General features: G+C 53.3%; 1 protein-coding gene across 1 annotated transcript in view; it reads left to right on the plus strand.

The window, feature by feature from the left end:
• PLXNA2 (plexin A2) overlaps positions 1-20,189 on the plus strand; it is a 212,532-nt gene extending 192,343 nt beyond the window's left edge. Inside the window, exons 23-32 of the mRNA XM_047704244.1 lie at positions 1,825-1,891; positions 2,103-2,249; positions 2,884-3,043; positions 3,411-3,514; positions 7,428-7,527; positions 8,534-8,724; positions 10,133-10,302; positions 12,858-13,070; positions 13,771-13,921; positions 15,119-20,189. Of these exons, the coding sequence (XP_047560200.1) occupies positions 1,825-1,891; positions 2,103-2,249; positions 2,884-3,043; positions 3,411-3,514; positions 7,428-7,527; positions 8,534-8,724; positions 10,133-10,302; positions 12,858-13,070; positions 13,771-13,921; positions 15,119-15,214 (1,399 nt within the window). The 3' untranslated portion in view covers positions 15,215-20,189. The remainder of the gene's footprint in view (positions 1-1,824; positions 1,892-2,102; positions 2,250-2,883; positions 3,044-3,410; positions 3,515-7,427; positions 7,528-8,533; positions 8,725-10,132; positions 10,303-12,857; positions 13,071-13,770; positions 13,922-15,118) is intronic.
• Positions 20,190-22,417: the final 2,228 nt, after the last annotated feature.

Raw genomic sequence — 22,417 nt, forward strand, 5'->3', positions numbered from 1 at the left:
GCACAAGGGGCTCCGCACCCCCAGACCGGACCCAGCGCACGACAGCCTGGGTCCGCGCCTCTCGCAGTGCCAAGTCTGGTCTCCGGGGGCCCCGGGGGCTAAGCGACACGGAGGAGCCCAGGCTCGGGCTCGGCTTGAAGCCCAGCTCCGCCACCAGCCAGCACTGTGCCCCCGAGCCTGTGACTTGGCCCCTCTGCTTCAGCGTCCTCACGGACGCAGTGGCAGCAGCAACACGCCTCCCGCTGTCTGTCCCTCCGCGTGCCGCTAGCGCCGCGCTGTCCCGCACGGTGGCCACAGGAGGCTATGAACAAAAATGAGATAAAACGTAACATTCAGTTCTTGCGTTGTGCTCGCCCGCGTGCTGAGGGCTCGGCCCCCATGTGCTGGCCACCAGACTGGCCAGCGCACTTAGAGAACCCTTCCTCCATTACAGAAGGGTCTGGTGCTCAGCCGGGGCCAGAGAGTTGTGCAGCCTCTCCCTTCTGCACCCAGTTTCCAGGCCCCAAATCGCCAGCAGGAACCACATGCCTCCTCCCCAGTTGCCGTTTTCCTGGCAGGAGACAGGGCTGGAGATCTTGGTCTCCCTTCCCCAAGCCCTCCTGCCCTGGACAGCCCCCAGGGAGCCCAGCAGAGCTCTGGAGCGCCTCTGACACCAGGGGTTCGAAGGCACCTCCTCCATTTCTCCGCCCTCCTCCTTAGCCTGCTCCTAGGAAGAGGTCTCAGGCTTCCAGAACCCACGTGGGGTGAGGAGGGAGGAAGAATGTCTTTGTTTCCTGAGTACTGAGCCCCCATCCTGCCAATCTGAGCATTACAAACTCTCATTAAGAACTGTTGTATTTAAATTAGAGCTAATCTCAGGCACAATGCTTGGAGAGGGTCCTGGGAGGGGCCCCGGGACAAAGCTACAATTTCTTCTGCCATTGTCACTCTCCCCCAGGCCCAGACTGCTGAGCAGCCCAGGCAAATGCCTGGGATTTACTGAAACCAGAGGATATAATTTGCGCCACGTGCAGGGTGTTAAAACACCCCTCGGCATCCCCATCACTGAAGGTCTGTCAGAGCGGCTTTGTTCCTTCCTGAGTCCCCAGATCTGGAGCCCAGGGTGGGGGCTGGGGAGCGCTGGTGTTTGCAGAAGCAGATTCCCTGTCTGCTAAACACTTGTGCCCCCTGCTCTCCACCTGAGCAGCTGGGATCCACGACCCCACAGGACAGCAGGAATGACATGGAATCGTGCTCACTGGGGGGTCAGTGCTATTTTTGCCCTTTACATATGTTAACTCATCCAATTCTGACAACAGCCCTGTGGGGTACGCACTATTATCATTGTCCCGATTAAGAAATGGGGAAAATGAACCCAGAGGGGTGAAATGACTGGCCCAAGGTCCCACAGCCAGTATGTGGCAGAGTCAGAATTGGAATCCAGGCAGTCTGATTCTGAGAGGTTAGAGCAGCATGTACCAGGGACCTCCCGGGTATGAAAGTGGAGTATTCAGGCCTGCAAGGTATCCCAAAGGGACAGAGAAACTCTGTTTCTCATCCTGAGGCCCGCAGGAAGTAGGGCGAACTAGGAATTGATAGCCCTGTGGAAATGGGGTACTTGGCACCTTCAGCTGTAGATCCAGAGCACCACTCCATTTCCACAGGGAATTGAGGCCCAGAAAGAAAAAGCCTCTGGCCCAAGGTCACACTTCCGGCCCTGGTTTCCTGGCTTCCAGCCCTGTGCCCTTTGATGCCCTGTTTGGGCCACAATGCATACGAGCCAGACCCGGCTCTCTGAGACCCCTCCATAAAGGACTGCCCCTCACATCCCTTCTTCCTCCCCAGGACAGAGTCTGTGGCTGAGAAGATGCTGACCAACTGGTTTGCCTTCCTCCTGCACAAGTTCCTGAAGGTGAGAGTGGGGGTGAGCCAGGGCCTGGCGTTGAGAGCAAGACGAGGGGCTGTTGTGCCAAGGCCGGCTGTGAATGCTGCATGGGGAACCTTCGGGAATAGCAACCTGCCTGGCTGGGGTGCTCCAGAGCAAGGCAGGTCTAGGAGAGGGAGAAGAGGAGTCGGGTGCCCCCCCCGCCCCCACACAGCCCATGCCCTGCCTGTACCCACAGGAATGTGCGGGGGAGCCACTCTTCATGCTGTACTGCGCCATCAAGCAGCAGATGGAGAAGGGCCCCATCGACGCCATCACAGGCGAGGCCCGCTACTCCCTGAGCGAGGACAAGCTCATCCGGCAGCAGATCGAGTACAAGACCCTGGTGAGGAGGCCGGGAACTCAGGGGACATGGCAGACCTCCTGCCTCTGCTCGGTACTCTGCCATCAGAGCACAAAGCCAATCCCAATGGTCAACAAAGAGGCTGGGAAACAGCCTGGGATCAAGTCTGAGGGCCATGCAAAGTGTTCTAGGAGCGGGGCAGACACACCTTGGCTCCCCCTCCCCATCTCATTCGGTGGGCCCAAAGAGCTCTGTCTGCCTCAGTTTACCCTAGACGATAGGCCAGGGCCAGACCACCCTCTGTTAGGTATGGGGAAATTAGCATTATGGGGGAGAAGATGAATTTGCTAGTTCCTAATATAGAGGCTTTGGGAAGCGGATGGTCAGCCCCTGATACACCTGGAACCATCTCCAAACCCCTAGGACGCCTGGTCCCGGGATGACAGTCGCCCCCAGGCCAACCAGGACCTAGAAAGTAGAGTCTCAATTCTTTGAGAAGGGTAGGCATGACTCGGGTTGTCATTTGGCAGATGGCAGGAAGGCAAGAGAAACTGAGGCACAGACATTTCTCCTGTAAGAGCGGTAAGCCTTGGAAAGAGGATTCCAAGGCCTTTCTCCCTCTCCCTCAAGTGGCCCCTTAAACACCCATCCTGTTCCCGCTCTATCATCCTTGTAGATCCTGAACTGCGTCAACCCCGACAATGAGAACAGTCCAGAGATCCCAGTGAAGGTGTTAAACTGTGACACCATCACACAGGTCAAGGAGAAGATCCTCGATGCCGTCTATAAGAACGTACCCTACTCCCAGCGGCCGAGGGCCGTTGACATGGACTTGGGTAGGAGGCCCGGCCTTGGAGTGTGGTGGGCAAAGAGTCAAAAAGTGGCTTCCAGGAGGGCATTTGGGCAGTGGGATGGGATGGGGTGAGAAAATGGGAAGCCCCATCCTGCCCAGGACCCTCCTGGGGCCATGACTAGGTCCTGCCCAGATGAGGGACCACAGGAAGTACTTCTCCCGAGACACTGCCTGCCCACACTTCGCGACAGCTGTCTTGACCCCGTGGAGCCTGTAATGTCTCTAAACGCAATGGGTGGCACCAGCTTGGAGCTGGGGTTGCCAGGTCCCTAGAGGAGGCAGGACTGGGTAACCCTGGTTCCTAGGCCCCCGCCTGCTCACGCTGCCACCTGCACCACCCCTCCACCCAGAGTGGCGTCAAGGCCGGATCGCCCGGGTCGTGCTGCAAGATGAGGACATCACCACTAAGATCGAGGGCGACTGGAAGCGGCTCAACACGCTGATGCACTATCAGGTGAGGGCGGGGGCTTTGCCCCACAGCCTTTGACCCCCCAGACTGTTCTCTTCACTTCAGGGTTTGCTCTTAGGCCCTCGGAAGCCATCACCCCTTTCGTCCTCCTTCAGAATCTAAATCGGAGATTCTCAGCCATGGTTACCCATTAAAATCACTAGGAAACTTAATAAAAACATGAGTGCCCGCGGGGCGCCTGGGTGGTTCAGCCAGTAAAGCATCTGTCTTTGGCTCAGGTCATGATCCCAGGGTTCTGGGATGGAGCCCCGCATCAAACTCTGCGCTCAGTGGGGAGCCTACTTCTCCCTCTCCTCTCCCTCTGCCTACGGCTCTGCCTACTTGTGCTCTATCTGTCAAATAAATAAATAAAATCTTAAAAAACAAAACTTACACGTGCCCAGACTCCACCCCGAGAAACTGACTTAACTGGTCTGGGAAGGGCAAGGCGTTTCTCTCCTGTGTACCTCCACGTCTGCAGAAAAATTGCATCCTGTGAGGTCCTCTGTAAGGACACCAGCCATAGGGATCTGTGGCTTTCTGTCCTCAGCATCTTACTGATGCAGGTTCTACTACTCACCTGCCATAGAGCCGGGGACAAGATAGACTTGTTTTGAGCTCTTGCATTGTGCCACGTACTAGATGGTGTCTTTGGGGAAATTACTCAAGTTCTCTCCCTTCTCAAGTGATCTCCACCCCATAAAGTCGTGTGGAATAAATTCAGTACAGGAGACAAAGTGCTCAACTCATTGGCAGATGCACTGAATGAATTAATAGTAAAAAAAAGAAAAAAAAATTCCAGCAAAAGAACAAAAAATCCAGGAGGGATCTATTCCCATCCCCCCTTCCCTCCCATGGTGACTACTCATGGCTGGGGCTCTCTGTAAGATTAAGCACAGGTAGGCTGGTTGGGATTCGGGGAAAAATACTAAAATAGAAGCAGGAAATGAGAGACACCGAGGGAAATTAAACCAACCAGAAGAAGCGCCTCAGGCTGCAAGACCCTACGGGATTGCCTGAGTAGTAACACCGGTCCTCCGTGGTGCCTCACAAGGGGTGGGGACAGAGGGACTGGCGGGCCGGACTGGCGAGCACTGAGTTGCCACGGACCAGGCCACGGGGGTCCTGAAGGCCTTAGGGGCTGGCTGGGAGGCTCTGAGGCACAGAGGAAGCTGATGGGGGGCACTGGGGCAGCCCCAGAAACACTCCTCTCCAGGCTCCATCCCCCTCGCCTGCATAATCCTGACTGCACCTAGCCCCAGGTGGATGGAGTGTGGTGTCTGAGAAGGGTTCACGGCTTTGCAAGCCGTATTTCAACCCCCGTTTCTCCGCTCAACAGTGGGATGACTTTAACCTCTTGCAACCTTGGGCTCTTCATTTGCAAGATGACATCTGGCTTGCAAAGGTGGTGGGAAGAATTAGAAATAGCAGGTGAGGTCCCTAGGATGGAGACTGCCCCCAGGGTGTTAGAGCCCCTTCCTGTCCATTCCACCTCACCCCCCTTACAGGGCCTTAGGGCTTTCTGGAGAACACTTGGAAGGAACCAGTCTGAGCTAAAGCAGCAAACACGAAAGAGACTAGCCTTGTGCCTTTGAATCAGAAGTTTCTCAAGGGCAGGAGGGAGACCTTTCTTTTCTGTCTGTGATGCCCCTAATGCTTATTACTGGGCTGTCCATCCTAAGGCTCCCAATCAGAATGGAATGCTCTGTTCTTACAGTGCTCCTCATACAAAGCACTTTCAATTCCCCAATGTCATTTCTCATTCATGTATTCGTTCATTCCTCAAATATTTACTGAGCTTTCCCGAGTGCAAGGTACTTCCCACATGCCAGCCCTGAGTGACAGGGAAGAACAGGGATTGTGCTTCCCTTTGGGGGACCGTGATGATGATGATGATGCTTATAGTAACACTAATACCAGCACTTCCTGAGTGCCCACTGGGGGCAGGCGCTGCTGTCAGCCTTCCTGTGTTCCGACTCCTTTGAGCCTCACGACAAACCTAGATGCCATTATTATCCCCAGCGACAAATGAGAAGACAGAGATGCAGAGGGGTTAACGGACTTCCCTGAGGTCATGTAGTAAGAGGCAGAGCCCAGGTCAGACCCAGCAGGCAGCCCGGACAGTGAATATTTGCACCGCCTGGCAGTCAAGAGAAAGGAAGGCTAGTACTGAAGACGAGAGACATTTAGTGACAAGACCTGGAATTGGGTTGAACTGTGGTCTTTCAAGTCACCTTGTGAATCCTCCAGGTGACAGCAAACCATACATGCAGAATGTAATCTATTCTTCCTGGGAGTATCCTCCCCGGCCCCTGCCAGGCTTTCAGAGTATCATTTCTAGACTGTCAGTGGCAAGGAGAGCTCCTGAAAGACAGAGGTGGAGAGGTCCCCCCGCTCAGTTCCAGAGCTGGGAGGATGGTGCGGACCCCTGGGAACCGCCCAGCTGAGAAGGGCTGGAGCCTGGGCCCCTTCCAGGTGCCCACAGGAGCCCAGGGCCCTGCAACTTTCTGCCACCAAGTCCAAGCACTGCCCCTGGTGACCCTCCTTGAACTCAAAGGTCCTGGAAGCCCCTACAGGAGAAAATCTGCATAATCTTAATTAACAAAGAGATGTTAAAAAACTTGCCCGGGCTCCCGCAGATTTATAGGGAGGGTAAAATTAAACACCACTACTAAAACCGGCTATCAGGGAATCTCGTTAGCACTAATGTTCCTTTATAGTTTGACTTCCCAACATTTAATTCTTTTTTTGGTAGGAGAGAGGGACTGACAATTTAAGACCCAGAAAGATGGTTTTACGACTGGTGCAGCTATAAATCAAACTTATAAAGTTCATAAAAATTGTTAAAATAAAAAATGGTTTAATAGGAATGTTTTATGGCCCATAACATTATTATAGCTGTTTTATTCCCTCTGCGTTAGCGGTTTAATTGGATCGCCACAATTCTGGGGATTCTCCATTTTTATTGGATGGAGGGTAATCTTAAATCAAAATGGCCCCAAATGTCTTCAATATGGCTCCTCATTTATCAGTCCTTTCCCTCCAGGCTGGGTGCTGAGCCTGGGCACCTCACAAAGGAAGGGGCATGCGCCATCTTTCCCTTTGGCTCCCTGAGAGTAGCCACCCTGTTGGTGAAACTCCTCAAGGTGGCCCGAGCAGTATAGGACCCAGGCCAGAAAGATATCCGTGCCAAAAGGGAAAATGGGCTTCAGACCAGTGTGACTTGAAATGAAATCCCAAATTAAGATATAATGGGGAGAACATGTATTCTGGAGTCTGGACAGGCCTGGCTTCAAATATCGGCTGTACCACGTAGTCTCTGTATGACTTTGAAGTTGGTGCTTCGCTCCCCCTTTTGCTTCAGTTTCCTCACCTGTAAAATGGGAATAATTGTACAACCCCACAGGGTTGCAGGGAGGCTCGGCCAAGCCCCAGATGTCCAGTAAAAAGATGATGCAAGTCACATGGGTAACTTGAAATTTGTTGGCTAGCCACGTTTTAAAAAGTAAAAATAAACTGACGAAATTAGTGTTAACAATATATTTTGTCTAACCTCGTGGGTTCTAAGGTAATTATTTCAACATGGAACCAATAGAAAAATTATTAATGAGGTAGTTTGTGTTATTCTGTCCATGCTAACTCATGGAAACCCAGTGTGTATTATGCATTTATAGCAAAGTGGTTCGTGTTATAGTTAGTAGTCTAGTTATCTCCGTTATGACTGACTGGATTTCAAGTGCGCGATCAGCACAGGTGGCCAATAACTACAATATCGGACATATTGGCGAGCAGCAGCCTTATTATTTTTAGTATCCTGAACTCCTTGTGCTCTACCCCATATCTATGTCATTAGCTTCTGGAAGTACTTGACGATTCAGTTTCCTGGTTCACCCACACTGTACCTTTCGTACCCTCTCAGGTGTCAGACAGATCGGTGGTGGCCCTGGTCCCCAAACAGACCTCGTCCTACAACATCCCCGCCTCTGCCAGCATCTCCCGGACATCTATCAGCAGATACGGTGAGGACCAGGAAGGCAGCCTGGGCAGTTCAGGGGCAGCTTCCATGGCCTACCTGGGGCCCCTCGCCATCCCTCACAACTGCAGGCAGCCCTTGCAGTTGCCCTCCACCAGTCAAGGACATTTGTGCATCTGCTTCCCCTACTACCAAGTGCAATCACTGCCAGTGTGGCTGTGACCCCAGAGCTGCAGGGACGGGTGCACCGTGCGCCCTTCCTTGGGCAGCCACGACCTGGTGAAGGAGTGCAAGGGGCCCAGAATCAGGGAAGCACGTGGATGGGGGTTCCTACTTGCCAGTCCCTATTTGTACCTGTTGTTCTGGATGAGTTATTAACGGTCCCCCTTTACTCTCAAAAGTGTCCCAACTGGGGCAGGACATGGGGCATCCTAGCCTACCCATCCCTTGGGCTGCTGGGACCCCCCCAGTGCCCGCCGGGTAATACAGACGATGCTTCACTCTCTCTTGCTCCATTTCTTCTGCTTCTGTGTATGCAGTAAGGTTTTTGGGCTAAAGGACACCTCCGGACTGGGCCCAGACGTTTTCCAAAAATGGCTTAGGCAAGTCCATCTCCTAGCCCCCAAGTAAAAAGGACCCACAGACTCCCAAGAGAGGCCATTACAGCTCACAGCTTCTTGGCACCCAGATTTTTCATCAAAGCCCCTATGAAAGTATTCAGCTGACATTCTCCCTATTGATTATTCTTCGCTGTGGAAGTATCAGGGGATGCGGGGGGAGGGGGGTTGGTTCACAAATTCTCAAGGCTCTCTGCAGCTCACAGAATTTCCAAATCTTCTTTTTAAAGAAAAAGTCTTTAGGCTCCTCTGTCCTCATGCCAACCAAGGATCCCCAAATAACCCACCAGATATGAGGTCCCAGGGGTCTCCTTACAATGGAAACTGGTTTATTCTGAGTGAGTGCAGTGGGTGGGCAAAGATTCTAGAAGGATTCTATAAGCAAGGATGGTGAAATCAGTGTCTTATGAGCCTCCACGTCCCCCTTCTCCTCAGACTCCTCCTTCAGGTACACAGGCAGTCCCGACAGCCTGAGGTCTCGAGCCCCCATGATCACCCCAGACCTGGAGAGCGGAGTTAAGGTGTGGCATCTGGTGAAGAACCATGACCATGGGGACCAGAAGGAGGGTGACCGAGGCAGCAAGATGGTATCTGAGATCTACTTGACCCGGCTACTGGCCACCAAGGTAAACTTCTGCTCTGCTCAGCCCAGGGAGGGCTCCTCAGAGGGGTACGTCCTGCCCACCCCCCACCTCCCACCCCCAGCGTAAGGGTGTCATGGAATCTGTCCTTTAAGGGGACCCATTCAGACGAGCAGGTCCAGGTCCCAGAGCAGGCTTTCCAGAGGTTCAGGCCACTGTTGTTCTCTACCCATTGGCAAAATATCATTATTACTGTTGGCAATCATATCATTGCCCCTGGCCCACCCCTCAAGCCCACCATTACTCTTCCGAGGAGCTGCTCTCATCTCTGGGTTCCTGCACCTTTGAAGAAAATATTGGGGTTTTCTTATTGGTGTTAGCTGGACAGATAGACCAGCGCCCACCAACACTGCCTTTTCCACCCACTTTCTGGCCACAGTGGGAGGGACAACACAAAGGCCGGGTCCTGCCAGTAATCAGAGAGAAGGCTCCCCCTTCCCTGTCCCATCCCATCGGCCCCCAAATGCTGATGGAGGGGAGGTAGCCACAGTGCTAGAAGCTAGGATCTAAAGCTATCTTCCAGCTTCCCAAGCAGAGAACACATCTGCCTGTAAGTATGGCAATTCTATGGCCCATATTTGCCAGCACAGGTCAGATTTCAAATACTTTCCCCCACTGACCCCACAAAAATGCTGCTGAAGTTCTCCCACAGTGGCATCCAAGTTACAGCTCTGACCTGCTCCCAAAAGGGACATAGAAATACACCCTCAGACCGTATGTCTCAAATTTTGCTTTTCCTAATATGCTAATAAGAGGCAAAGGAAGCCACCAGAAAAGATTGGACATTTTCCTAACTTTCAGAGGTGTCCCTTGAACCTGTAAACTGAGGGACCCAGGCCCAGCTTCGTCCCTGCCCAGAGACCCTCCAGAGCCCTGTGGGTCGGGTCTGTGCCTGGGTATTCTTGGCTTTGGACTCTTCACCTGCAGCACCGAGGCCACGTGTATGGCAAACCTCTTTGCACCTTTCAGTAAGACCCTCTGCAGCCCTGCCAGGAGGCTCATGGTCCTCCAGCTCGGTCTTCAGACACCCTCCTTTCCCAGCACGAGCCCACCAGTCCCTGTGGGCAGCCGGGGCTCAGAGCCCTCACTGTCTACAGAGACACCCCAAACGCATTCCCGCCTGGCACGGACACAGGCATAGATGGAGCATGTGGCTGTGGGTTGGAGGAGAGATTCTTCCCAGGAATCTGCAGCCTCTTCAGTCCCTCCCACCTCCCTGACACCCCAGCGGCCCCCTCCCCACCCCCACCATGCTGTCTGCACAGCCTGGCGCCGCAGACGAATTTCCAAGGCAGGATCGGTCCAAGGCACCATCTGGTCTGCCCGTCTGCTGCCTGCACCCCCACTTTCCTCCGCCCTCCCCCTCACTCTCGCCCCCCCACCCCTCCCCCAGGGCACCCTGCAGAAGTTCGTGGACGACTTGTTTGAGACCTTGTTCAGCACGGTGCACCGAGGCAGCGCTCTGCCCTTGGCCATCAAGTACATGTTTGACTTCCTGGATGAGCAGGCGGACAGACATGGCATCCACGACACGGACGTGCGGCACACCTGGAAAAGCAACTGGTAAGCCCTCGGGGAGCCGGTGGGCGGGGGGGTGGGGGAGGAGTTGGCTACAGCCTGGAGAGGCTGCATGCTGGGGGAGGTGGGGCCGGCAGGGACCAGGGGGATGGGGGAGCCGTGCTCCGCGGCGGCTGGGTAACCCGAGGTTCCCAGAACAAACAGCGGACATGTGCTCTACAGAGCCCACATGGGCCCTGGGCTGCGGGCGCCAAGGAGCGCCAGCCTGGCCAGGGGCCTGGCACCGGGACATGGGCTTGAGCTCTGCCCTTTCAGGCTGAGAACCTCTCCCAGGTAGCACCTCCTCCCTGACTCTGCACCCTCTGGTTCTCAGGAAGTGTTGCTGGAGGAACCTGAAGGGTCACACTGGAAACCTAGTGGCCGAGCTGTGAGGCCAGGCAGCATCAGGCATTCTGGGTGGGGCAGAGCCCAAGGCACCTCATCCTGAGACGGGAAAACTCTGACGTGAACATAGACCCCTGGGGAGAGAGCTTGCCCTTGCTACTGACTCGAGCCCACCAACCAGGGGGATGTCATGGCAAACTTGACCCCCGAGGGCCAAGTGATGACCCCCGGTGCCAGGGGTTTTGTTTGGGAAGCAGCAGGCAGGATGTGTCCTGTAGGCCTGACTGCCTATTCCCCTAAGGTAAACCACGCAGCCACATACAGCAGTGGGAGAAGGGGCTTCCACAGGCCCCTAGCAGACATTTTTTCTCTCCTGGGTTTGAGATCTAGACCACAGACCGAGCTAAGGACTGGCTTCAGGGTCAGACAGGGCCTGGCCGAGAGCCGGAGTCAAAAACTTTCCTCCAAGAAATAGCCCCGAGACGGGCAAGAGGAGGTCTGGGCATCTGGGTTGGGCAAGCAGCCCGCACAGCTGTCTGGAGTCAGCGATCTCCTCAGAAAACAGAGCCGACACAGATGGGCCCCGGCTGTTATTTGGGAATCAAAAATCCTAGCAACCAGAAAAACACTTTGGAAAAACCCAAACCCATATAATCCTTTCTTCTTCAAGACTCTGTGGTTGCTGGCCCTCTGGAGTCTGCAACTTTGATCACGGGGGAGTGAAATGGGGATACTCTGGTAGTCGTGGGTGAGGAGCCCACCGCCCGCTTCACCGGGGCGGGCCTTTCGTCTGCATTCCCAGCGGCAGGGCCATGGCTGTCTCCTTGGCTTTGGAAGGCTCCCCAGTCTGGCACTGGAAGTGTGCAATCTCAGGGAGATGAAGAGAAAGTTCTGGATCATCCCCATCTCGCTGCCTTCTGTTGCCAGATAGGCCCAGCTCATAGAAATGTCCTACCCTGGGGTGGTGGCAGGAAGGGTCCCCTTATCCAGACCTCAAGTAGCTAATGTCCAAGGAAAGAATATTAGAAGCTCCCTGAAGCTGCCGGAGAATGGGAGGGTGGAAGAGATGAGTCACTTCTCCGCCCAGGCAGCTCCTCCCTGGCTGCAGAAAAGAGCCATCCTGTTCTCCTTTGAAAGATAAGCAGAAATCATCCTGGAAGGACTTGGAATGGGCAAAGTGGATCTTCCCAAGACTTGGCATGATGGAGACATTTGGGAACATTCGGGGCACTTGAGGGTCAAGAGGAGATGAAGAAGGGGAGATGAGGGGTAGGCTGAATTTCTGGAATGTCATCTCAGGCCAGAAGGACAAGCCAGGGAACAAAGACCATTCCACAGAGAAGCCCAGGAGTTAGGGCCCTGAAGGCAACTGGAGGAGAAGGCCAAGTTGGAAAACGCACAGAAACAGCAGCTGTCATGATTTTGAAGGGGAGTAAATGGGCTGAGCCTCCTTAAGGCCTCAGAAGCAGAGAAAACCCATTCTGCTCTGGTTATAAATTCCCAAGTTGCAAGAAGGAACACTCCTAATGACCGATCAGTTCCTCTTGGGGTGGGAAAAACTTAGAGCTGCAGTGAGTTCATTCCCAGCAGGCCAACAATGGCTTCCTCTCCTCCCCCTGCCCCTGCCCAGAAAGGGGAGACCCCTGGGGAGAGCCCTGAAAGAGCTGTCCCCAGGGGGGCCCACCACTCAGCCCCAGTGGGCCTGGCCAGTCCTGGGAAGCAGCGCAAGGGGCCAGGCTGGGCGGGGAGCACAGGTGGTGCCCTTTGTGCGGGTTCCCAGGCAGCGCCTGGGCTGCGGGCTGTGTCTTTCAGGACAATGGCCGGGGGCACTGCAGAGGGACTCTAGTCTGGTGGCTTTGTCTGAAGCTCTGAGAAAATCACGGCAGTTCTCTGTCCTTGGGCTTCCCTGGGGGCCTGGAGGCCTTTGGGAAAAGCTGCCTGGATGGAACAGAACCCAGCCATGTCTACCCCGCGGTGGTCAAGGCTCAGGGTCAGCACCCAGTTAGCGTAGAGTGGCGCCCCCTCCCTTGCTCCAGGGTCAGGAGCAGCTTAGACAAGATTTGCAGCCCTGGCTGGAGCAGCTCTCTGTGGTTTCATTCCCTTGCCCTCAGGGGAGAGAATTACTACTCTTAGAGGGAGGAGAGGAATGTTGGTGGACATCATCAGGGGTGCGGCCAAGGTTCGGCCCTCAGGGTCTGGTCTGCCTTTCCCTGCAGCCTCCCCCTGCGCTTCTGGGTGAACGTGATCAAAAACCCCCAGTTTGTGTTCGACATTCACAAGGGCAGCATCACGGATGCCTGTCTGTCCGTGGTGGCCCAGACCTTCATGGACTCCTGCTCCACATCAGAGCACCGGCTGGGCAAAGACTCCCCCTCCAACAAGCTACTGTATGCCAAGGACATCCCCAGCTACAAGAGCTGGGTGGAGAGGTCAGTAGCCCCCCCCCCAGGACAGGCCCTCACCCCCGTCTGTGTGTGCCGTCTCCCATCCCACAGGCCTCACAGACTGAGGATTCACAGCCCACAGCCGTGTTTGAGGTACCCTTGGATCTCAGGCTCCCATCCTTCCCCCTTATCCAAACTTCTGTTGGGGGGGAGAAGGGGAAATTTGTGCCCTTGGAGGTCAGATCATTATCATTCTGCTTACCTTTTATTGAGCACCTGCTAAGCAACCAGTGCTGTAATAAAGATTTGTTTATCTATCATTAAAATATCCAAGGGAGTTGCAAAGTAAATATTACCCTCCCCATTTTACTGGTGAGGAGACTGAGGTTCAGAGAGGCTAAGTAACTTGCCCAAGGTCACACAGCCAGCAAGTAGTAGATCTGGGAATTGGAAGACAAGGAGTCCAATCAGAGTCTGGTCAGCATCTGGGCTTTTAAACATTCTGGGAGGGTGGGGGGGGGGCTGCAGTGGAAGCTCCAGGTGGATGGAGTCTGGCCTAGTGAGCACCAGTCTCTAGGCCTCAACCTTAGCTTGAGGCAAGGAACCAGAGGAAGACCTATCAGAAGAGAAGTAAGGAGGCAGGAGCAACTGGGGACATCCAGTGCTCTCAAGAGGCATGAGGTCAGAGTCCTGCAGGTGAGTGGGTGCCGGGTCCCCGCTAAGGAGCCTGTCCTCTCTACGCCAGATACTACGCAGACATCGCCAAGCTCCCCGCCATCAGCGACCAGGACATGAATGCCTACCTGGCTGAGCAGTCCCGCCTGCACGCAGTGGAGTTCAATATGCTGAGCGCCCTCAATGAGATCTACTCCTACGTCAGCAAGTATAGTGAAGAGGTAAGGCGGGGCCTGGGAGGGGACAGAGGGCCACACGCAGCCGGTGGGGGGGGGGGGCAGCTACACAGAACACCGGGCTTAGCCCGTCAATAACAGCAACAGAGGCTAATTTAGACGACGAAGTTATGGAGTCAAAAACCCATGAGCTCAGGGGGCGCCTGGGTGGCTCAGTGGGTTAAAGCATCTGCCTTCAGCTCAGGTCATGATCCCAGGGTCCTGGGATGGAGCCCTGCATCAGGCTCTCTGCTGAGCAGGGAGCCTGCTTCCTCCTCTCTCTCTGCCTGCTTCTCTACCTACTTGTGATCTCTCTCTGTCTGTCAAATAAATAAATTAAATCTTTGAAAAAGAAGGAAAAAAAAATGTGAGGTCAAAACTCATTCCCATTCCCTTAGGCGGCAGCCTCTCCTCTCCAATTCACCCTGTGCTTTCTTACACATTTCATTGTCTTTCACTCATTGTTAACACTATCAGTAACACTTTTAATAACATAATTGTTGTTCCTTTCAAAGTATCGTATACCTAATTTCATCCTTTCTCAAACAATGAATCAGACTCTTCTTTGCACTTGGGGCAGACGCTGGCAGCCACGTTTCAGGCATGCAGGCGGACCTTAACGTGAGCAGAGGTCGCACAGGACAGCTCCGGAGAATTTCCAAGGCACACGTTGGCATTGTCCTTGAACTTAGCATTAGTACCAATAATAATAATAATAATAATGATGATGATAATAGCGAATATTTACATAGCACTTTGTCAAATATGCCAAATATCATTTGAAACTCGTTATTTTAAGATATCTACATATATTGGGGTGCCTGGGTGGCTCAGTGGGTTAAAGCCTCTGCCATCAGCTCAGGTCCGAATCCCAGGGTCCTGAGATTGAGCCCCACATTGGGCTCTGCTCTGCAGGGAGCCTGCTTCCCCACTCTGCCTGCCTCTCTGCCTACTTGTGATCTCTGTGAAATAAATACATAAAATCTTAAAAAAAAAAGATACATACATATATGTGCACACATGCCCACATATACACACATGTGCATATATGCATGTATTCAGTCAGTCCTTCAGAGTATCCCTAGTTGTGTTCATTAAACACCAGAATGGCAAGGCAGGGAGAGGGATGAAGGATTCGGCCAATGGCTTCCTCTACCGAGACTGAGTCCTGAAGTCTTCCCCACCTTTGTTTTTGCTCCTCAGCTCATCGGGGCCCTGGAGCAGGACGAGCAGGCCCGGCGACAGCGGCTGGCATACAAGGTGGAGCAGCTCATAAGTGCTATGTCCATCGACAGCTGAGAGACGGAGCCGCACGTTCCCAGGAAGAGGGGCCGGTTAAAGCTGTCACACTGGGCGTCTCAGAAGGAAGGACAAGTGAAGGGGAGCAGACCCCAGAGCTTGCTGTCCCCTGAGACCCCATCCCAGGGAGAGGGGAGGGCCCCTCCCCCTACGCCAGCCACGGCCCGTCCCCGCGGCCCCTGCCGGGAGAGACCGCGGGTATCGTCCACCCACAGGAACCACGGAGAGAGGCAGGGGGCACAGAGAAGGTGGTTCTTCAAGCCGAGAGGCATGAACTGGGGAACAGTTCTGCCTCTGTGACTGCTGCTTTGCATGAAAACTCATTTGATGTATATTGGGGAAATAATAAGAACTTTATTTAATTTTTTTTAAGAAAAAGGAAAAAAAAAAACAGAAATAAAACAAAACAAAATCCTCCCTGTTCATCCCGTCCCACTTCTGTTTCAATCTGATGTCCGTCCCCATTCCTTCTCCCCGCCCTCGCCCTCTTCCTCAAATGACTCCTATTTCCAAATGCCAGAAAAAGCCTGGAAAGAGAAGCTGGGAGAAATTGGGAGGGAAGTGATCATTTGCTTTCCCTTGAAATGACAAGAACATGAGAAGGAGAAGAAGAATGAGCACAAGTTCACACCAAACACTTCACAAAAATAGAGGCCCGGACAACCTGGAATCATCCCGGCGGCCCTAGGACCGTGGCAACAACTGAACTTAGCACTGACCATGGGGCCGCGGAGGGTCTCAGCCTGGCTGCCCCGGAAAGGAGCTTTATGGACCACACACCTGTATATTCTCATCTCTGGAGAGGAGAGCTGTGTCTGTAGGGTACCAATGCTTTCTGCTACTGGTTGTTTTTTTTTTTTTTTTCTTTTATTTAATCTCAAACCTCAAGAAATGAAGAGCTGACCTTTGGTACTTTTCCCTTTGGTTCCCCTAAAGTTACTATCAGAAGTGGGGGAGAGGTGGGCCTCTCCCAGACCAGACGCCTGGCCTCCCTGAGGACACTGGGCAGCTTTGCCTTACATCAGTCCCTGTCATCAACCCGGCCCCCTGGGGAGGAGTCTGGTGTGTGTGGCCCCGGCTTCCAGGAGATCCCATCTGGGAGCTGATTTGGGGACATGAGTGTTTGGTTTTAAGTTCTACTCCAATCTGCCGGGGGGTTCTTGCAATTAAAGAGAAAGCAAAAACCAAACAGTGTTTACAGCAAGCAATACTTGAAGAGCATCTGTTATAGAAGTGGCCGCCTGTATTGTGATGCTTTCTTTCTATCCTTCTCTTGTGCCTGCGGAGGGGAGACAACCCTCCGCTCATGTGTGGAAGGAAGCTCCTGGTCGATCATATGAGCCCTTGGCTCAGTAGAAATGACTGTAGCATCCTCACGTGACTGTCTCCTGCCTCCCTTTCTGCCTCCCACATCCTTGTGAGTTTGAAGGACAAGTGGGTGGCTTCTCACTGGGCTTCTTTCTTTTTCTCTCTCTTTTGCTGACACCTAAAACCATGGATGGCCAACCCTTGTGAGTGTCGTTTCTAAACAAAGAGACCAAAGCTCCCCACCTTGGCCCAGAGGGCCCGTGAAAGCCAGTGGGAGTCATCCAGGGGAAGGTGGCTCTGTCGGCAGCAAGACCTTGGTGACCGGGACAGCCTTCAGAGTTTGCAGGCCTTCCACGCTGGCAAGGATCCAAGCAGGCAGCTCCAGCTTCTCTGTAAGCAGCATCAGAGGGAAGGAGAAGAAAGGCCAGGGAAAGGCAAGGGGTGGGAAGGGGGCAGGCAGGAAAGAACCATCCTCCCCTTCCCACCTTCCACTTTCCAGGGGGCTGCAGTGTTGGGAAACTGGACCAGCCAGCCCCAGAGAGACCAGACCAGGGTCATTTCCTCTGTAATTAACTCTGGGTCCCAGCTTCTCTGTGCCCGGATTTACCTCCAAACAATTCCAATCTCCAAAGGCTCTGCTGACCACAGTGGATTCCCAGAAAAGGGCTCTGGGAGGGGGAGCTCTGAGGGCTGGCTTCCATCCCTGGCGTGTGGCTCTGGATCGCTGCACTAACCACACAGCAGACATCGCCTGGTCTCCTCAGCTTCAGTTCCTCGCCTGAATGCAGCTGACGAAGGGAAAGAGAAAAGCATTCAGCAAAAATACTCAGGAAACTTGCTCTTTTCATTATAATTCACAGCCAGCCATGCCAAGGCCACTTTCTTCTGATAATCCACTTCTGCTAAAGTTTCTCTGGGCCCTATTAATAGCCTGAAAGAAATATTAATGACTGGCCTTCTGCACTAAGCCAAAGCGTTTGCTCTTCATAGCACCCAAAGCTTATCAGCTCGGAGCCTGTAATTAATGGCGATGAAAGGAGAGAAGATACGGGCAAGAGGAACGTAAGAGGGGGTCGCTCGGGGCCACAGAAAATCCCCGCCCACCCACACATGACTTCTGAGCTCCGAACAAAGGTTTTCTGATCACACGGCTGCACAGACCAGCGTCCAGGGTTTTGCTCCACTAAGAAGTGAAAGGAAGTTTGACATTTCCACAGCATCTCACCAAGCCTTGCCTCCACACATCTACCTGAGCGTCTCCCAGGAGCTACTTCAGGTGACCGTTCACTGCCCTGGGGCTGCTTCCTTGAAGGCTTCTCAAGAGTGTAGAGAATGAAGGGGGGGATGGCCAGCTGGAGAGTGGAAAGGAGAGGACCCAGAGCTGGCATAAGTGGCTTGGGCACATTTCTCAGGATTCCACGAGAGTGTCAGGCAAGTCAGGATGGCAAAGGAGGTGGCACGGGGATGTCTGAGGAAGGAATTCAGAGAAAGGAGAACTTGGTGCAACTCAAGCCAGGCCATGAAGGTGAAAGATCATCGAGTCTTGCCCCCACTCTAGCTTCCCATCTGTCCCTCCTCCACCAGCTCTTGGCTTTGGGTCATCAAGAACCAATGGAGTTCACGCCAGTAGAATGTGGGAGTCACTTGGCTTCTCTCCTCACTGTTATCTAATTTGAAGATATCTTGACCTCATGTAAGGAAAAAGGCATAGCCCCTACCCCCATGAAGCCCTTCCATCTTGGAGGGAGACAGGAAGGGAAGTTTCTTTCAAAAATCAGTCCAGCTTCATTTGTTTCATTAATCTGTGCAAGAGACAATTTGCTGGAAAAGGACCCCAGGATTATGCTTGGCAAGACAGAAGGCGCAAAGAGACAAGACAAAGATGGATAAGACATCTGTCTTGGTGGAACAGGTCCCTCCAGCTGACCTGCTGCCACCTCTGCTCTCAGCATGGGGTCGGGGGGTCAGGTATTTCTGTGCATGCCCTCCTCCCTGCCCTACAGCGCATCTCTTAAATCATGTCTGACCCACCACTGCAGAAAGCTCCCTTTCTTGTGGAATTCGGTCATGCAAAGGGTGGATCAGCTGTTAGTCTTGCTCAAGGGCGGGGACTGGTTCCTCCATTCCTCTATTTGGGGAGCCTTCACATGCCGCAGCTGTCTGCTAGGGACTGCTCTGGGTGCTGAGAAGCAGCAATCAATAAGACCAAGAAGAACCTTCTTCTAGCAAATTCACAGTCTCCAGGCTACTGGTCCTTGCCACCAACTTAGTTGGCACAACTTAGTCCCCACCACCTGCAGAGGGCAGGAATTTTGCAGAAAGGGGGCCAGAAGAAGGAAGAAAGCCGACCAACCCAGCTGCCTTACCTTATTCTGGGGACATTCCTTCTGCAGTGAGAGCCTCTCTCACTTCCACGGCCGCTGACGCTTCTGGTGGCCTGTGCCCTGCTGCTTGAGCTCCTGACCTTCCTTCATTTCCACCAAATAAGGACAAGAAATAGCATTAGAGGCCTCTGGCTCCACTGAGCATGAAGCAGAAGCAATGGATGGATGTGCTGGACTAAAAATGATCTGGACAGAACAAATAGAGAATGTGTGAAAGCCTCTGGCGGATAAATCTCCAGGCGCATCCCAGTTGCCACACAGGCCCCCATTAACCTGTAGCAGTTAAATGCTGGGCTGGCAGCTGCCCTTGGGGAGGCCATTTTTTCCCAGTCACACTATTGCTTCTGAGGCTCCTGAGGCCTGGCCACAAAAGACTTGAGACTCTTGGGGCAGGGGCTAGGGGGTGATGAGAAAATGCAAAACAGCCTCGTAGTTATAGGGCTGTGGAAGCAGATCCCATAGGGGGACTTGGGAGATCAAGTTCAGGACCTTCGATGCCTTGTCTCAGGAACAGGCTTGGAGAAAATGGCGGCATCCTCTTCATAACTCCAAAGTCTCTCTTCCCTGTCTCTTGCCTTTCTTCTGGTTTTCCCAAAGAGGGCAGTTTTAGCTCCCAGGGCTCGGTGACACCACGAATAAAAGGTAAGTTTCACTCTTGGTATCAGGGGCCATCCTGGGAGCTGCTTATTGAACAGATTCTTGGCCTCTTGTGGACAGCGCCATCTCGTCCTCCTCACTGTAGCAGGGCTCCACCTTCAGACTGGGCTCTATCCTTTCTTCTGTGCAACCTGCTTCTCCTGTCTAGCCTCAAGGAAGATGGGAGGCACCTTTGGATTTCAGTCAAGGCCCTGACTTTGGCTTTATTTGCCCTCCATGTTGACATTACAGGGCATAATGGAACATGGTCCCGCATTAGCAAGTGTGTTGGGGAACAAGGGACAAGCTCTTTATACTATGAAACTAGGGACCTGAGCCCACCTGCATCTCCCCCCAACTTCTCCTACCCAAACCCGCTCTTCTTGACACACTGGAATCTGTATTATATATATTTTTAAGAAAATACAATGATAGTTGTCTGGTTTTGTTGTTTTTCAGGTGTTGTGGAATAAGAACTGTAAGAAAATTAAGTATTTAAAATGTTACAATAAAATGGGGGTTTTTTGGTTATTCTAATATATTATTGTGTACCTATTGTAAATATGAAACACTCCTATTTTGCAAGCCAAGGACACAATTTGTACTGTTGTTATATATAAATAAAGTTTACTGGATAAAAAAGAAAAAACGTATCTTCAGATAAGCCTGGTTGTTTAGCGGCATATATGCAGAATAACATTTCATGGGCATATCTGAGAAGCAGGCTACTTAGGAAAGATGAGCTAAGTGGTTTTAAGGGACTTCTAGAAGTCTCTCTATAGCCGGAGCTTCTTAATGTCCAGTCATCATCATCAACACACACACACACACACACACACACACACACACACACACTGCTCCAGCTTGTAGCAATGGGTGAACACTGCCCCCTAGCCCCAAAACCCCAGAATACAACTTTTCCCCAACAAAAGAGTGCAGAGACTTAGGGTTGAAACACTTTTGCCAGGGAAGATGAGGTCTCAGGAGAATGAGGAGATCCATCCCTGGTCCTTCCTGAAAATCACATTCATTCGTTTACACAGAACGTGTATTAAGCATCTACGATCAGGGCATGGCACCCTGGCAAGGCTGGTGGAAGGGGCAGGAATAATAAATGAGGAACGCATGGTCCTTGCCCTCATCAAGCTTTTAGGTTGGTGAAAAGCACAAGGATTCTGAAAAAAGGAATGTCTTGGCGACACCATGAGTAGAGTGTTTTTGTTGTTTTCCTTTGACTTTCAGCTAAGGGATGAAGGGGGGATCGGGAAATGATGCCAGATACTGTGTCCTATTAGATCCAGCTTGGGGTGGTGGCGGGGGGGGGGGGGAGCGGGGCTCTGGCAGGGGAATCAGTTGAGCTGGTGGAGTCCCCGCAAAGAGCCAGGGAGATAGAGAGTTGATTAAGTTGATCCCTGGACCCGAGGATGCCACGCCTCCTTTCCCCTTCTGTCCTCTCATTTTTTCTCTTTCTCCTTCTTGTATCCCCATCGTGTGGGTGACTGGGTGACCCTTCCACTCTCGGCATATAAAAGGAGTAGACGAGGTCAGCTAGATAATCTGTCAGTCTGACATCTCAGGAAACGGAGCACCAGGAGACCGCTGAAGGCTCCCTTCATGATCACCGGGTCAGAGCTGCTCTCTGGGCCCCCAACCTGGCACCCACGTCAAAAGCAGAGGCTCCTGAAGGACGAGATGCAGCTTTGCCCTTCGAGGGCCTCCAGTCTGCCGCGGGAGACTGTCCCTGCCTTCAGGGCGCCGGCAGTCTGACGCGGGAGACACGGCCCCTGCTGTCAAGGCCAGCCCAGTCCTGCGGCGACCACCAACACACAGACAGATGGGGCCTGGGACTCGAAGCACAAAACCATATAAAAGGCACGTTCATAAGCGCAGTGCGTGCTGTGCTGGATTCATAGAGTATCCCTGCTAAGATATGCCACTGCTTACTGGGCGGCTCTGCGTTTACGAAGTCTGTGCGCATGCGTGTGGACACGCACGCACGCACGCACGCACGCACGCACCGTTCCCGGAGAGACTGGAGAGATGCAAATGCTGATCCTGAGGGTGAGGAAAATGCAAACACAACACCCTGAAGAGCCAGGCGAAGAGCAGAGCGCCGAGGCGGGCGTAGCATGAGCGCGCCGTTTCCCACCGCGCTGAGGGTCCGGCCGCCAGCGCGCGGACCAACATCAACCGTGCCGGCTCCGCTTTAAAAACTCCGGCCCAGAGCGCGGCCACCGTGCGTTCCACCGCAGGGAGAGTTGGCCCTGCTGAGCCAGGGGGGCCTGGTCACCGTGTGGGGCGGGGCAGCCCCAGGAGACCGGGCTCGCCAGCGCTTGCTGGGATCCCACTGTCGGCTGGCACGGAGGAGGAGGCCATTTCTCCTCGGGCTCCCTGGGCCTTCTTGCCACTCCCCGCTCGTCCCTCAACAACTTGGACTTGAGATTATTTTATTATTATTATTATTATTATTTTTAAGATTGAGTCATTTTGAGAGACAGAGTGTGTGTGAGCAGGGGGAGGGGCAAAGAGAGAGGGAGAAAGGGAAATCTCAAGTGGACTCCGCGCTGAGCAGAGCCGGACACAGCTCTGGGACTGGATCCCACGACCCATGAGCCAAAGTCAAGAGCCCAGCGCTTAAGGGACTGGGCCACCCAGGTGCCCCAAAGCAGGCCTATTATCAAATATCTGCTGCAGGGAAGGAAGTGACGGGAAGAGGGAATCCACCGCAAACCCCCCGCCCCCCCACCCCTCGTGTCCGGTTCACTGTTGTATTCCCAGGACAGGACACAGTGAGTCCTGCCCCGCCTCAGAGACCAATAAGAACGTTCTGAAGAATGAACGATTGAGCGCCTAAATTCTGTGGACCACCTACAGT

The sequence above is a fragment of the Lutra lutra genome, chromosome 15 (assembly GCF_902655055.1).
Source record: "Lutra lutra chromosome 15, mLutLut1.2, whole genome shotgun sequence".
Taxonomy (NCBI): domain Eukaryota; kingdom Metazoa; phylum Chordata; class Mammalia; order Carnivora; family Mustelidae; genus Lutra; species Lutra lutra.